Source organism: Symphalangus syndactylus, chromosome 13 (genome assembly GCF_028878055.3).
Source record: "Symphalangus syndactylus isolate Jambi chromosome 13, NHGRI_mSymSyn1-v2.1_pri, whole genome shotgun sequence".
NCBI lineage: Eukaryota > Metazoa > Chordata > Mammalia > Primates > Hylobatidae > Symphalangus > Symphalangus syndactylus.
The window spans coordinates 25,097,646-25,113,163 of NC_072435.2; the positions used below are offsets into that span (position 1 = coordinate 25,097,646).

Genomic DNA, 15,518 nt, shown 5'->3' on the forward strand with positions numbered 1-15,518 from the left:
CTTTCTTCTTTCTTTCTTTCTTTCTTTCTCTCTTTCTTTCTTTCCTTTTTTTTTTTTTTTTGAGACGGAGTCTCGCACTGTCGCCCGGGCTGGAGTGCAGTGGCGCTATCTCGGCTCAGTGCAACTTCTGCCTCCCGGGTTCACGCCATTCTCCTGCCTCAGCCTCCCGAGCAGCTGGGACTACAGGCGCCCGCCACCACGCCCGGCTAATTTTTTGTATTTTTAGTAGAGACGGGGTTTCACCGTGTTAGCCAGGATGGTCTCGATCTCCTGACCTCGTGATCCGCCCGCCTTGGCCTCCCAAAGTGCTGGGATTGTAGGCGTGAGCCACCGCGCCCGGCGAGTTCAGTGGATTTCTAACCAAGTCCCGTTTCACGGAGAGCGCAGTCCCGCGGGGACCAGGAGGTTCCTTCCCGCTCCGGGAGAGGGCGCTCCTGCCCGGCGTTTGCAGCGGCGGCTTCCTGGCTGCTTCCCAGCGAGGATTTGCGCCCCGTCGATTTCCTGCGGGTGGGCGGTGCATGACCCTGGTTGGAATCCTTGTTTACCCCTCTTCTCCTTGGGCTGGAATTCCCAGAGCTGGAGGCAGTGCAGCCACGCTGCGAACTCAACACCAGCACGTTCTTAGAACTGGAAAATCCTTTCTTTGATGTTCATGCCTGAGTTTTTAAAAACTACTGTTTTTAAAAAAAATTTATTCCAAGTGGCGGGCTCACTTGAAAAGAAAAGATAGATGTAGATACTTTTTTGTGATTTTATGCATTCATGTGTGAAACGCATTTAGAATGATAATCCAGTGTGCAGTAAATGTTAAAAATTTTTGTCTTTTTCACTCCAATTTGAAACCGTTATTTTAAAAAATTTCTTGACTCAAAAATCATGCATTGACTATTTCCTCAGCACTTCAGCTCCTCGGGTTGGAGAAGCACGTTGGAAAATGAGTGAGTGTGCTTTCAGCGCTGTCTGCATTTCTAGAACAGCATTTACTTTGTACATAAGCATGTAGGTTACAGATACACAGGGCGATTTGGGGCGGGACCTCGTGCAGCGCATGCGCTCTGGGAAGTGTTGGCCTAAGGGCTGCAGGTGTGGGCCTGTGTCTTGCACTGATGTGTGGGTGTGCGCGAGAAGCGCCGTTAAAGACAGAACTCATGCTGTTAACTCGTCTCTCTCATCCCCCCCGCAATCTGAGCTTCCCAGATTCCTCAGGTCCCATAATGCCGGAGTTGATGCGCTGAAAGAGCAAGGAGATCAAAAAATGAAAGGTAGGAGAACTGCGCCGCACATTAGTTGGGATATTAGGTTTTACAGCCATTGGCGAAGGCAGTTTAGCAATTATTCAACCATAGAAATAACGTGCAATCACGGTGGAGCAGCAATACATGTGTCAGAACCACCCAATAATCTGCATGTTCGCACATCAGTGTATTCAGCCACCTACACTCCCTGCAGCGTTTCACAGCAGGAGACAGACAAGCACATGCGACTCTGTACAGGGGTAAACAGGAGCGATTCAGTAACACGCTTCATTCATACGCACCAGGAAATAGGATGCAATGTTTCCAAGAAGGAGGTATAGAAACATCTTCCACACTCGTCACTGACTGGGTGAAGCAACACGAACAATAAGTCCAATATGAACACATTTATATGAATTTTGAAGGAAGACAAAATGCCTTAATAATGTATATGTGTATGTATGTATACAAATAGACGTATGTATATGTCCATCTATACAAACATATATGTGTGTCTACATATTTATCTATATTTGTATCTATGTCTATCTCTATAGATCTATGTCTCTGTAACTCTACATTTAGATATCGATACGAAATATAGATCTATATCTGTCTATATATAAGATCTTCATACATGTATCTCTATATATAGAGAGAGATGTATTTATAGAGCTATCAATATATAAAGGAGGATACATCTCAAACTGATGAAAATTGTTATGCCTGGGACCAGCCTTGTATCTTTGCTGGGGTATTTATAGCTCATTTTATTTAACTGTTTAAACAATTTGTCATTACATTTGATCCTGTACTTATCAGTTTCCCATGACTCCACCATTACACAAATTCAGCGCCTTACAACAGCACCCATTTATTTTTTCCCCGTAGGTCAGAAGCCCACAGTGCTTGGCTGTGTCTTCCGCTCAGGGTCTCACAAGGTCTGAATCTCGGGGTCAGCTGCCTGGGCTTTTCTCTGCAAGCTTGGGAGAGAATCTGCTTCCACAGGGGAGAATCTCTGCTTCCACGATCATTTAGGCGGCTGACAAATCCCCTTTTCTTCTCATGATTTCCACCTGCCTATCCTCTTCAGAGCCAGCAACAGCCTGTGAAATCCCCCTCTTCCCTCCAAGCCACGACTTCCTCTTTGGCGGTGTCTCTAACTTCTTTGTCTGCTTTAAGAGCTCAATTGATTACATTAGACTCGCCTGGATCATCCAGGATAATCTCCTGAGTTCATTTCAGCTGATTGTTAGTTACACCCACAGAGTCTCTTCTGCCTACGTGGAACTTAACATAACCACACAATAACACCAGGGGTTGGAGAACCAGCCAATGCATTTTTTGATGACAAAATATTATTGAAAAAATATTCTCAATGTATCAGCAAAATGATTACCACTCTTTACCTCTTGTGGTGGTTTCCAGTGACAGAAAAGCAAAAGAAAAGAGTGCTCCAACGTTGAATTCTGTATTTTATTTTCTTAATATGCTATATTTTAGTGACATATTAATATGCTATTAATATGCATGTGCTATATTTTGGAAATACCACAATAAACAAAAGAAGCTCATACTTTTGAACTTGGGACACAAAATAAACTCAAGACATCCACAGAGCCAGGAAGGGGCCTTCCGACACCTCTTTCTGTCACCAAGCACCAGGTGCCAGGAAACAGCCTCTCCTGCCAGACCCACTGCAGTCACATTCTGTACCTGGTGTCCTGAAGGAGAAGAGAAAATGCTGTGGCCTGTTGCACATCCCAGATGCTCCCTGTGGCCCTCTGCGGCATGTTAACTTTTAAGCGTTCTCGGGGGTGTTTTACAGAATCATGATTTGCTCTTCATGAACTGAAACTAGAGTCTATCCATGACTCAGTTGTGAGTCCACTGTAAATGAGACGGATGATGAATGCAGAATGAATTAGTGGCCTCCAATCTTCCCCAGAGCCTTCCGCCACCCCAACCTCCATGTACTTCCTCCCTCCTCCTTCATCTCCTCTGTGGCCTCCCTCTCACCACCATTATGACCCTTAGTCATCACCCGGGCCTCCACATCAATCCGCTCCTCTATCCGCCTGACAACTTTAGGCTTCTACATTGGACCCCGCCGCTATCTCATGCCCTTCTTGGCCTCCATGCCTCCAGCACCTCTGTACCATCCATTGTGGGGAAGTCAGGCAAGCCCTCCCCACCTCCCACTGCCCCCACACTCTCCACCTTCCATGTCCTCCTTCTCCTAAGCCCTAAATCAATCCACATTCCAATGATCTCAGCCCATATTCCATAATCTCTATGCCCTTCTCCTTCAAATGTCCCAGCAATCAACCTCCCGATGTCCTCAGCTTCCCCAGCCCTCCAACCCTTCTCCCAGAATTCTCTAGTCCCTGCCCTCTTCCCCCAAACCCATTGGCTGCTCATCCCCATGACCCTTCCAGCTCCTCTCATCACCCTGCTCTCATTTTCCTCCCAGGCCTACGACATATACGTAGTTCCTTCCACCATTCCCATCCCCATCTCCACTTTGGGTCACTGACCACTCCCAGGACCTCTGCACCCCCCACCTGTTACTTTCCTTCCCCTCATTTTCTTTAACCTTGCATTGACGTTAAGTCGTCGGTGCCTTGAACCCTCTCCTGCTGTTTACCCACTTTCCCTCATTATCTCTACCTCCCCATCATCTCCTTTCATTCCATGACCCTGGCACCCCTTGTCCCCCACAGCACCTAGTATCCGCCATATGCTTAGCTCCTTGCATGCTTTTCCCCTGTGCACCCTTAAAACCTGCGGCGTCCTCTACTGTCTGGAAATTAACCTCCTTGTCCCTTTCAAGCCTCTGTGCTCTGTCTCCTGTTCACTATCAATCTCCTACATTTACAGGTGCTCTGCTTCAATAGCGTCCTTTCCATGAGCCCCCAGATTTACCCTATGTCACAAACCTGTGCAATGTCACACTCTCTGTCACACACCCACGCAATATCAGACCCTCTGTCATACACCCGTGCAATATTGACCCCAGTACTCCAACTTTTCTACTTAATGCCTTGGACCAAAGTAGCAATCTGCACATCATTTTATACATTGCACATGGTGATGTCATCATCATGAGTGGTGCAAAGTGGGAAGAAGTATAAAGGCTGAATCACAATAAAGGCATGACTGCCGCTGTTCTCCAGACAGGAACCTGGTGTCAAGATACAAATGCGTGTGCTGACTCTGCGAGTGTGGTGTTTAAAGGTGAGTGGGACTGTGTGAGTCTGTGTGAGTGCTGGGCATAGTGAGTGTATTTGAATATGAGTGTGGGTTTGTGGTGGGTGTGTGGGTGGGTGTGAGCCTGTGGTGGAATGTGTATGTGAGGGTGAGTGTCCAGTTGTGTATATGTATGTGATGTTCCTTTGATTTGTGCTGCTGTGCATGTAGGCATGTGTTTGCATCTGTGTGTACATCTGTGTGTGACTATACATCTGTGTGTATGGTAGGGGTTGTTCACTTTATGGCTCTAATCCCTGACATGGAAACTCAGATGCATGGAATGGAGGGCCTGAATAAAATGAACATTTGTTTGTAGGAAAAACCAAAAGATTAACTTGAATTCACATTTTATATTTCTTAATTTATTACAAGAGCAACCAGTGATCATTACTGAACATTCAGAAACACACACACACACAAAAATGTAGAGGACTGTGGCAACCATCCATTGCTCTTGAATCGAGTAAGCAGTATTTGCTTCCCTAGATTGATCAAAGAGTGACTTTTTAGCCACCTGATCCACATCATCTAGATTCCAAATTAATTGGCATCGAGCGGTTGGCATCTTGTTTGTGCTTTTACTCGTATCCCTTTGAAAATCCTTCTCAGGCACTCTGTCTGGGTTCATTTCCCTGCACATAATCTAATGATGCTGCAGCTGAGTGGCATGAAGATTAGGAAAGAGCTCGCTTTTGGGCAGAACTTCCCAGCAAAGCAGAGCATCGGGGACACTCATCCCTCACTGTGAGTGTCTCACAGGTCAGAACTCAGCGCTTCCTGCTCCCTCCATGGAAGACCGTGTCTCTCCAGGGCATGGAGACGAAAGAGCCTCTCCCAAACACTCCTCATAGTCTCTGAAGAGATGCTGGCCAGAAACTTGTCATTGCTTTTGGTGATTAGCCATTGGGAAGAAAAGTTGTTCTGAAACGTTCTCAGCTCCCCAAGGCTGCACTGTCGTTGCCACTGCAGGTGAAAAGGTAATTGCAGTTCTGAGGGGAGGTGAGGTCACAGAACCACAAAACCATATCTCAGGGTCTGGCGGCTTCCCTCCCACACGATCCTGGCTGTGGCAACCTTTTATGTAAGTCCTTTAACTTTCATCTTGGCAATATTAGCACATTAAAACACTAACCTATTTACCATCTCCCAGTTCTCTAAATTGTAAGACATGTGCACAGCTCTATGAAATTTTAAAACCTGAACGCATCTCCTGTGCATCTTCTAGATGAAAAAACAGGCTATTCCTGGAACCAAAGGTGTCCCTATACACTCCTTCCTGTCACAACTCCCAAGGATTCTGCACTATTCAGACATCTCATAGCATCGATCACTTTAATCTGTTTTGCACTTCCTGTAAATGGAATCATACAAAATAACCTATTCTGTATCTGGCATCTTGTATTGTATATGTTGTTTGTGAATATATCTGTATTTTTGCAGGTGGTTGTGGATCATTCACTAGCATTGCTGCATAGAATTCCATTGTGTAAATATCTGTTAACTTAATCATTCCATTCTTGATGTACATGTGACTAGTTCTCAATTTGGGGCTATTATGAATAATGCTGGTATATAAATTCTAGAACTTGTGTTTTGGTGACACATGTCTGAATTTATTTGAGATATATATATGTATCTTGTGGTTTGGTGACACATGTATGAATATATTTCAGGTATATATATGTATATATACAGTAGTAGAATTGTTAAGTCATAATTTTGTATCTGTTAAGCTGTTTCAGACACTGACAAATAGTTTTCCAACAGGTTTATACCAATTTTCACAACCCTCAGCAGTGTGAGATCATTCGTTTATCCACATCATGGTCAACCCTTGGTATATTCTGTCATTTTCATTTTAGCTTTCTGGTTAGTGTATTTGGGTACTAGTTAGTAGTTTTATGTGTATTTCCCTGAATACTAAGGCAATTGAGCATATTTTCTTTATTAGACTTTTGGTAACCCCTTTTTTCACTAAGTTTTAATTTGTAATTGACACATAATAATAGTACATATTTATGGGGTATTGTGTCATGTTTCGATACATGTATACATTGTGTAATAATCATATGGTGGTAATTACCATATTAATTGCTTTAAACATTTATCATTTCTTTGTAGTGTTGGGAATGTGAATTAGTGAAGCCATTATGGAAAGCAGTTTGGAGATTCTTCAAAAAATTAAAAATAGAACTACCATGTAATCCAGCAATCTTCTTACTGGATATATGTGCAAAGGAAATGAAATCAGTATGTCAAAGAGATATCTACACTCACATGTTTATTGCAGCACTATTCACAATAGTCCAGATATGAAATCAACCTAAATGCTCATACGAAGATGAACAAATAAAGAAATGTGGTATATATACACAATGAAATACTATTCGGCCATAAAACAAAATAAAATCCTGTCATTTGTGGCAACATACATGAACTTGGAGGACATTATGTTAACTGAAATAAGCCAGACATAGAAAGACAAATACTGCATGATCTCACTCATGCGAAATCTAAAAAAGTTGATTTCATAGAAGTAGAGGGTAGAATAGTGGTTACCAGAGGCCCGAGAGGGAAGGGGTGAGGGGACTGGTGCTGGGAGATGTTCATCAATCAGTACAAAATTAGACAAGAAGAATAGATTCTACTACACAGTGAGGTGACTGTAGCAAATCACAATGCCATGTATATTTCAAGATAGCTAGAAGACTTTGAGTGATAACCTCTTTTTTGAAGACTTTATTAGCTTACTTTGCAATTTTGTTTCCTATTATGTGGTTTGTCCCTCACCAGAAAGCTCCCCCAAGCCTTCATGTCTGAATTTTTCATCAGGGTTTAATTACCTAGGCATGGTTGATTAATTCAATGGCCATAAGCTTGAACTCAATCTCTAGCCTCTTCCCTTCCCAGTGGTCTGGTGGCTGAAAGTACTTCTAATTACATAGTTGGTCTTTCTGGTGAACAGCCCTCATTTTAAAGCTATGTAGGGACCCGTACCATGAGTCACCTCGTGAATATGACAAAGGCATTCATCATTCAGGAAATTCAAAAAGATTATGAAGCTCTGGGCCAGTCATGGTGGCTCACACCTGTAATCCCAGCACTTCGGGAGGCCATGGCAGGTGGATCGCCGGAGGTCCAGAGTTTAAGACCAGGCTGGCCAACATGGCAAAACCCCGTCTCTACTAAAAATACAAAAATTAGCCAGGCGTGGTGCTGTGCACCTGTAATCCCAGCTACTTGGGAGGCTGAGGCAGGGGAATTGCTTCAACCCGGAAGGTGGAGGTTGCAGTGAGCCGAGATCACGCCACAGCACTCCAGCCTGGGCAACAGAGCAAAACTCCGTCTCAAAAAAAAAAAAAAAAAAAAAAAAAAGATTTCGAAGCTCTGTAACAGGAACCAGGATGAAGACCAGATATATATTTTTTATTATTCCACAACTCCCAGTGACCAAAGCTGCAAAAACTTAAGTAACAAAATTAATTCCTTAGCATTGAATTATATAACAAAATATAAATATCAATGAGTTCATGTTGATATGAATAAATAATTGAACAAACAAAGAAATGAAGGAGAAAAGACATATCTTCCTTACAGAAGGATGGCAAATAATCTATGTGGATACCTCCCAGCAGGTGAAGGTTAATTCAATGCCCCTTCCACACAAACACACATACTCACTTGAAGTGTATGTGATGGGCTCAGAAACTCCCTTCCAAAGACTAGAGTGTGGAAAGGAAAACACAGTAACCATATAGTGAAGAAACTTGACAAACACTATCTTAACTAACTGATCAAGATTAACATCACCAGAGATAACTCATCCAAATTTCCTTAGACTTCTGACAGTATATGATGTGACAAGTGTGGTCTTCTTCCCCAAAACCCATAAAACTAGTCTATCCATGAGAAAAACAACAGACAAATTCAATTTTAGTGACATTCTAAAAGTAAAACAATGCTCTTCAAATTTGTCAATATCATGAAAAAGAAATACAGAGCAAAACAGGCTGGGGAGGCAAGATGACTAAAGATAATGTGATGTCCTGGGCCGGGCGCGGTGGCTCAAGCCTGTAATCCCAGCACTTTGGGAGGCCGAGGCGGGCGGATCACGAGGTCAGGAGATCGAGACCATCCTGGCTAACACGGTGAAACCCCGTCTCTACTAAAAATACAAAAAATTAGCCGGGCGTGGTGGCGGGTGCCTGTAATCCCAGCTACTCGGGAGGCTGAGGCAGGAGAATGACGTGAACCCGGGAGGCGGAGCTTGCAGTGAGCCGAGATCACACCACTGCACTTCAGCCTGGGGGACAGAGAAAGATTCCGTCTCAAAAAAAAAAAAAAAAAGATAATGTGATGTCCTGGCCTGGACCCTGAAAGAGAAAAAAGACTGTGTTAAAACGGGTGAAATATAAATAAAGTCAGTTAAGAGGAATGAACCAACATTCGTTTCCTAGTCTTGACAAATGTTTCATGGTCACATGTTTATATGAGGGACACGGGGTGACGGATATTTCAGAACCCTCTGTGTTATACTTGCAAATTTTCTCCAGATCTAAAAGTATTCTAAAATAAAATGTTTAATTAAAAAAATTATAACCATTTATAATTTACAGAGGATCATATTAAAATATTTCCTATGTTTGAATTAATATCCTTTTTATTTATTTCTTTTTTTTTTTTTGAGAGGGAGTCTTGCTCTGTTGCCCAGGCTGGAGTGCAGTGGTGTGATCTCCGCTCGCTGCAAGCTCTGCCTCCTTGGTTCACACCATTCTCCTGTCTCAGCCTCCGCAGTAGCTGGGACTACAAGCGCCTGCCACCATGCCTGGCTAATTTTTTTGTATTTTTAGCAGAGACTAGGTTTCACCATGTTAGCCAGGATGGTCTCAATGTCCTGACCTCGTGCTCCACCCGCTTGGCCTCCCAAAGTGCTGGGATTACAGGCGTGAGCCACCGCGCTCGGCCTTATCCTTTTTATTTCTTTTGAAGGTGTTCATTTTGCTTTCTTGATGACTTCAAAATCAATATAAAACTCTGCATTAGGCCAGACACAGTGGCTCACACCCATAATCCCAGCACTTTGGGAGGCCTTGGCAGGCAGATCACTTGAGGTCAGGGGTTTGAGAGCAGCCTGGCCAACATGGTGAAACTCTGTCTCTACTAAAAATACAAAAATTAGCCGGGCATGGTGGCGCACACCTGTAATCCCAGCTATTCGGGAGGCTGAGGCAAGAGAATCACTTGAACCCAGGAGGCCGAGGTTGCCTGCCTCAGTGAGCTGAGATCGTGCCACTATACTCCAGCCTGGGTAACAGGGAGACTCTGTCTCAAAAAAAAAAAAAAAAAGTTCTGCATTAAACAAAACAAATTCACGTATTTTGTCTCCAAGTTGGTATTTATCTGCTGCTCCAAGGCTGATGAAGTTTATTTCAAAAACTTGCCTCAAGTTGGAAATGAAAAAGTCCATCCTGAAACCTACTTCTTGCCACTGTAGCCAGCTCTATCAAGGCTTACCCAGAACAATCTACCTTTTGAATATCTCAAAAATCCATTTAATTTCTTTCCCACCTGCCAAATCTCTATTTACTTGTTGTCTCCTATGTGCACGCTTTGTTTGTTTTTGAGACAGTCTCACTCTGTCACCCAGGCTGGGGTGCAGTGGTACGATCTTGGCTCACTGCAACCTCCATCTCCTGGGTTCAAGTGACTCTCCTGCCTTAGCCTTGTGAGTAGCTGGGGTTACAGGTGCCCGCCATCATGCCAGGCTAAATTTTGTATTTTAGTAAAGACGAGGTTTCGCCATGTTGGCCAGGCTGGTCTTGAACTCCTGACCTCAGGTGATCTGCCCACCTCAGCCTCCCAAAGTGCTGGGATTACATACAGGTGTGAGCCACCATGCCCGGCCCCATCTGCACCCTTTGTAAAAGTGAGCTGACACAGCTCCCTATATTCCTTTTTGTCTCTTATGGATCATTCTTCAAATGTTTACCTGGAAATATTTTAATATACTAATCTTTCTTAATAAACATTATCATATTTCAAATGTCCACAGTTTTTTCTGGGATGTAAGGCATAATTTCAAAATGAGATTTCAAGAGGTCAAATACCCAAACCTTAACAACCACCCACATGCTATGCCCATTTAGGCAACTGCTATGCTCATTTATACAATTCCAAGCTCTAGTACATCTTAGGAAAATTTAATATTTCAGATTGGACGTTACACATTCAAAGATGTTTTCAGTATCTACACATTATTTCAGGACTATTTTATGGAATCTGAAGTTCTTCACTGCAATCATTAATAAAAAATACAACTATATAAGTACTCACATGTTAATTACATAAGATTTCATTTACTATGGCTATTATTATTTAGTATTTCACATTGGATAAGTATCTGTCTTATTCACCCCTCTCTCTGCAGTGAAATTGGCTGATAATCATTCTTAAGATCCCTAGAGGTCTGAGTGCATCAGTGGCCGAACATAAACTGACAGCCAATTCACATTTTCCTGAAATCATGAAAGAATCGTCTATTTCTTCTGCAGCAGATACTGCAGAGCCTGGATCTGCTGGGGTCACGGCACATGAGAACAAAAGGGCTAATAGTTGGAAAACAGGCAGTGATTAGTGCAGCAATGTTCACTAGCCACTAACTGGAATTATCAAAGAGAGCTAAATAAACGTAGGTGATGAAGGAAAGGGCATAACATGATATAAAGATGCTCACCAATGCAAGGATGCTTTGGATGGCTCTGTTCTCAGGAGAAGAGATGGGGTAGAGATTGTTCCTATGGATGTGTTGTACCCACTGTTTGTGCCTGTACAAGACCAAAACGATGGAGCTGCTGACCCAGAGCATGAGCCCCAGATACAAAACATCATGGAAGGATGTCAATGCTGCATATACTGACTTTGTGACTTCATCACTAAGTGGGGCGGAACAATATCCCAAATCTCCTTTCTTTGTGATGATGTCGCTCCATTTGCCAGTTGTATAAATAGGAAAAATGGCATTTACCAGCATGTGGAAGGCCCAGCACAGGATATTGGAGAGGCCGATGTATGTTGGGGCTTTTACTTTCATCTCTGCCCACCTGGAGTTCCTAGGGTTGATGGTGATCACCTGGAAGACACTCAAGAGGCAGGTGCTTCCAATGGACACACCCCTGCCTACCCTTTGTGCATAGAAAAGAACTTTGCATTCAAAATAATTGTCAAAATGTTTCAACCCAAAAGTTGCCATGGTCTCTGGGATTCCTCTAGAGAGGATAACCAAGGAGTCAGCTACAGTCAGGTGCCTAAGAATCAAATCTGTGGATCTTGGCTTGTATCCCCTAAAGTAAAGGAACATATAATAATATAAGAGTGAAAAATTCCCCAGGATTCCAACAACTACCTGGAATAGTGTAGGGTCCAGCCCCACAGGGTCGATGGGTTTCTCCCCGTGTGCGGAGACGAGAGAGTGTAGAAATAAAGACACAAGACAAAGAGATAAAAGACAGCTGGGTCCGGGGGACCACTACCACCAAGACGCGGAGACTGGTAGTGGCCCCGAATGCCAGGCTGCACTGATATTTATTGGATACAAAGCAAAAGGGGCAGGATAAAGAGTGTGAGTCATCTCCAATGACACGTAAGGTCACATGGGTCACGTGTCCGCTGGACAGGGGGCCCTTCCCTGCCTGGCAGCCAAGGCAGAGAGAGAGAGAGAGAGGGAGAGAGACAGACAGCTTACGCCATTATTTCTGTATATCAGAGACTTTTAGTACTTTCACTAATTTGCTACTGCTAACTAAACGGCAGAGCCAGGTGTACAGGATGGAACATGAAGGCGGACTAGGAGCGTGACCACTGAAGCACAGCATCACAGGGAGACAGTTAGGCCTCCGGATAACTGTGGGTGGGCCTGACTAATGTCAGGCCCTCCACAAAAGGTGGAGGAGTAGAGTCTTCTCTAAACTCCCCCGGGGAAAGGGAGACTCCCTTTCCTGGTCTGCTAAGTAGCAGGTGTTTTTCCTTGACACTAACGCTACCGCTAGACCATGGTCCACTTGGCAACGGGCGACTTCCCAGACTCTGGCGTTACCGCTAGACGAAGGAGCCCTCTGGTGGCCCTGTCTGGGCATAACAGAAGGCTCACACTCTTGTCTTCTGGTCACTTTTCACTATGTCTCCTCAGCTCCTATCTCTGTATGGCCTGGCTTTTCCTAGGTTATGATTATAGAGTGAGGATTATTATAATATTGGAATAAAAAGTAATTGCTACCAACTAATGATTAATGATATTCATATATAATCATGTCTATGATCTAGATCTAGTATAACTCTTGTTGTTTTATATATTTTATTATACTGGAACAGCTCGTGCCCTCGGTTTCTTGCCTAGGCACCTGGGTGGCTTGCTGCCCGCAAATAGGAAGATCATTCCAATTTTCAGATCCACAGAGGCCACTCTGTCATTTTCCAGCACTCAATATTCAGTAAGCAGAAGGTTCTGCATGGCAACATGAGTTGTGGGCCACATTTTCATGGAAAATAACCTTTCACTTATGATGATTTCTTCCCCCTGAATATTAAAAGTGAAATATAGAGAGAAATATATTGTTAAGAAATTTCCCAAGTTTCGTGTATTTCTTTTTACAGCACCTACAATGTATGAGTGACTTTTATAAATGCTGTACCTATTCTAACATTTAATATTCACAACTCCATGAGTTAGGAATTCATATTATTCTCCTTTCACCAACTCTAAAAGAGTTTAAGCACAAGAAGATTAGGTGACTCGTTTAAATACCAGAAGAGTGAAGATTTGAACGTGAGTAGCCTGGTTGCAGTAACATTGGTGTTCACTACTACGCTATACTATAATAGTTGCCTAGTTGTGTTCTTTGTATATCTATACACACATATATATACATATATACACACATACATACACACACCTACATATGTATAAATATTTGTCATGTTCACTTTATAAATTTGGTTTGATAATTTCCTATTTTTGTCAAAGTATTTATTCTACATATCAATATAACTTATGAATGAATATTCATAGGTCTTAATAAGTTATAATAAGCACTAAATAATTTTATATGACCCAATGTATTTAATGTGGGTAGATGTTAAGATACCAGCAGAAAAACTCATTTCATTGTCTGCAAAGACTAAAAATACTGTGGCACCCATCACGGAAATTAATGTACAAAATTAGGTAGGTTGTGCACTAAAATATGAGACATGAAACATAAAAGGTGATAAAGCATTTTAGGCTAGAAAACAAATTAATCATTTTAAAGATTATGTAACTATATATTTATTGTTTTAAAACAACTAACCGAAACGTGAATTAATATTTGATTTGGGAAACCTATGAAAATATAATAATTCTGCAAAATGGAATTTGAAAGTATGGAATCTTGTGCATTTAATACATTGAAAAGAGAAAGAGGCTGGGCGCTGTGGCTCACACCTATTAATCCCAGCACTTTGGGAGGCCAAGATGGGTGGATCACAAGGTCAAAAGATCGAGACCATCCTAGCTAATACGGTGAAACCCCGTCTGTATGGGTGAGACTCCGTCTCAAAAAAAAATTTTTTTTAAATACATATATGTATTTTTATATGTAAAATAAATAGAATTTTTATATGTGTATGTTTATATGTAAATAACACAAACGTATTTTTATGCTAAAATGCACTCTCATTTTTTTTCACCCTTCACCTGTTATCAGATGTAATTCCCAGTTACGAAAACAGCGACCCAAAGAGACAGTGGATAGACCTTGGTTTACTCAGATACCCCCATGTGGGCTCATCTTCTCTTGGGGAGCCTCCAGTCAATACGTTTTCTCTCTGGGCCCAAGAGAAATCAATTCAGTTGGCCAGGAGAATTGCCAAGCACATATTATGCTAAAAATACTCTTCCAAATAACTGAGAATAAAGACTTTACAGACTAAAGGCCAGGAGCGGTGGCTCACGCCTATAACCCCAGCACTTCATGAGGACCAGGTGGGCAGATCACATGAGCTCAGGAGTCCCAGACCAGCCTGGCTAACATGGTGAAACTCCGTCTCTACTAAAAATGCAAAAATCAGCCAGGCATGGTGGCACACGCCTGTAGTCCCAGATACTCGGGAGGCTGAGGCAGGAAAATCGCTTGACCCAGGAGGCGCAGGTTGCCGTGAGCCGACATCGCGCCACTACAATCCAGCCTGGGAAACTGAGACTCCATCTCAAAATAATAATAAAAATCATAATAACGATAGTATGTTAGTAATTAATAACTTAGGCAAAACACAAGATACCAACTCCAATAAATCCAGCACTTGGATTTGTAATTTATCTCAAGAAGTGTGCATTAGGATAATAAAGAAAGGAAAATAAATTTAGATAGATACAAGCAGAACTTTTTGTTCTTTTAAAGCCAAGCCTCAGCCTTCCACCCCCCACAGCCCAGGGTCTGACCCCATAAATTCTCTGGAACTCAGCCCATGGTGCATCTCTGCCTCCTGGGTGACTGGGGAGCAGAAATAAAAATTATGTTCCAGTGAAAGTCAATATAAAATTGTACACTCCGCACGAACACAAAAATGCATCTCATTCCAGTTTCCATCACCTACGCAGACAACTCCAGCTTTCGCTTAATTAAATAAAAATTTTAATCGTCCAGATCTCAGAAGTTCCTGGATCCAAGCGCCCCCCTATACCGTCGTCCTCTCCCATCCACCAGGTCCCAGCGCTCCTCCCGCCTCATCGCAGGACGCGCCTCCATCGCTCGCAGAAACGTTTTCAAGCAAACCTTTCCCAACTTCAGCTCCGATTCCAATATAAGGGGCCCACAGGTCTCTAATTTTTTACTTAGCTAGGCTCCAAAGGACCCCATAGAGATTCAAGGGAATCCAAAAGTAAAGAATCGAGTACTGCTGGGCGACGAACAGACCTAAAAAAGTCGCTGGAACGCGCCGAGGGGAGGTCCGGCAGTCCGACCCCTAGGCCCCGCCCCCGCCATTGTCCCCGCCCAT

At 42.9% G+C, this 15,518-nt stretch overlaps 1 protein-coding gene across 1 annotated transcript; it reads right to left on the reverse strand.

Annotated features, from left to right (window-relative positions):
* Positions 1-10,992: 10,992 nt before the first annotated feature.
* LOC129460716 (vomeronasal type-1 receptor 2-like) lies at positions 10,993-15,443 on the reverse strand. Its single transcript, XM_063615661.1, is given in 4 exon segments — positions 10,993-11,986; positions 11,988-12,033; positions 12,036-13,059; positions 15,355-15,443. Coding segments are annotated over 3 exon segments (1,119 nt in total). The 5' UTR covers positions 12,115-13,059; positions 15,355-15,443.
* Positions 15,444-15,518: the final 75 nt, after the last annotated feature.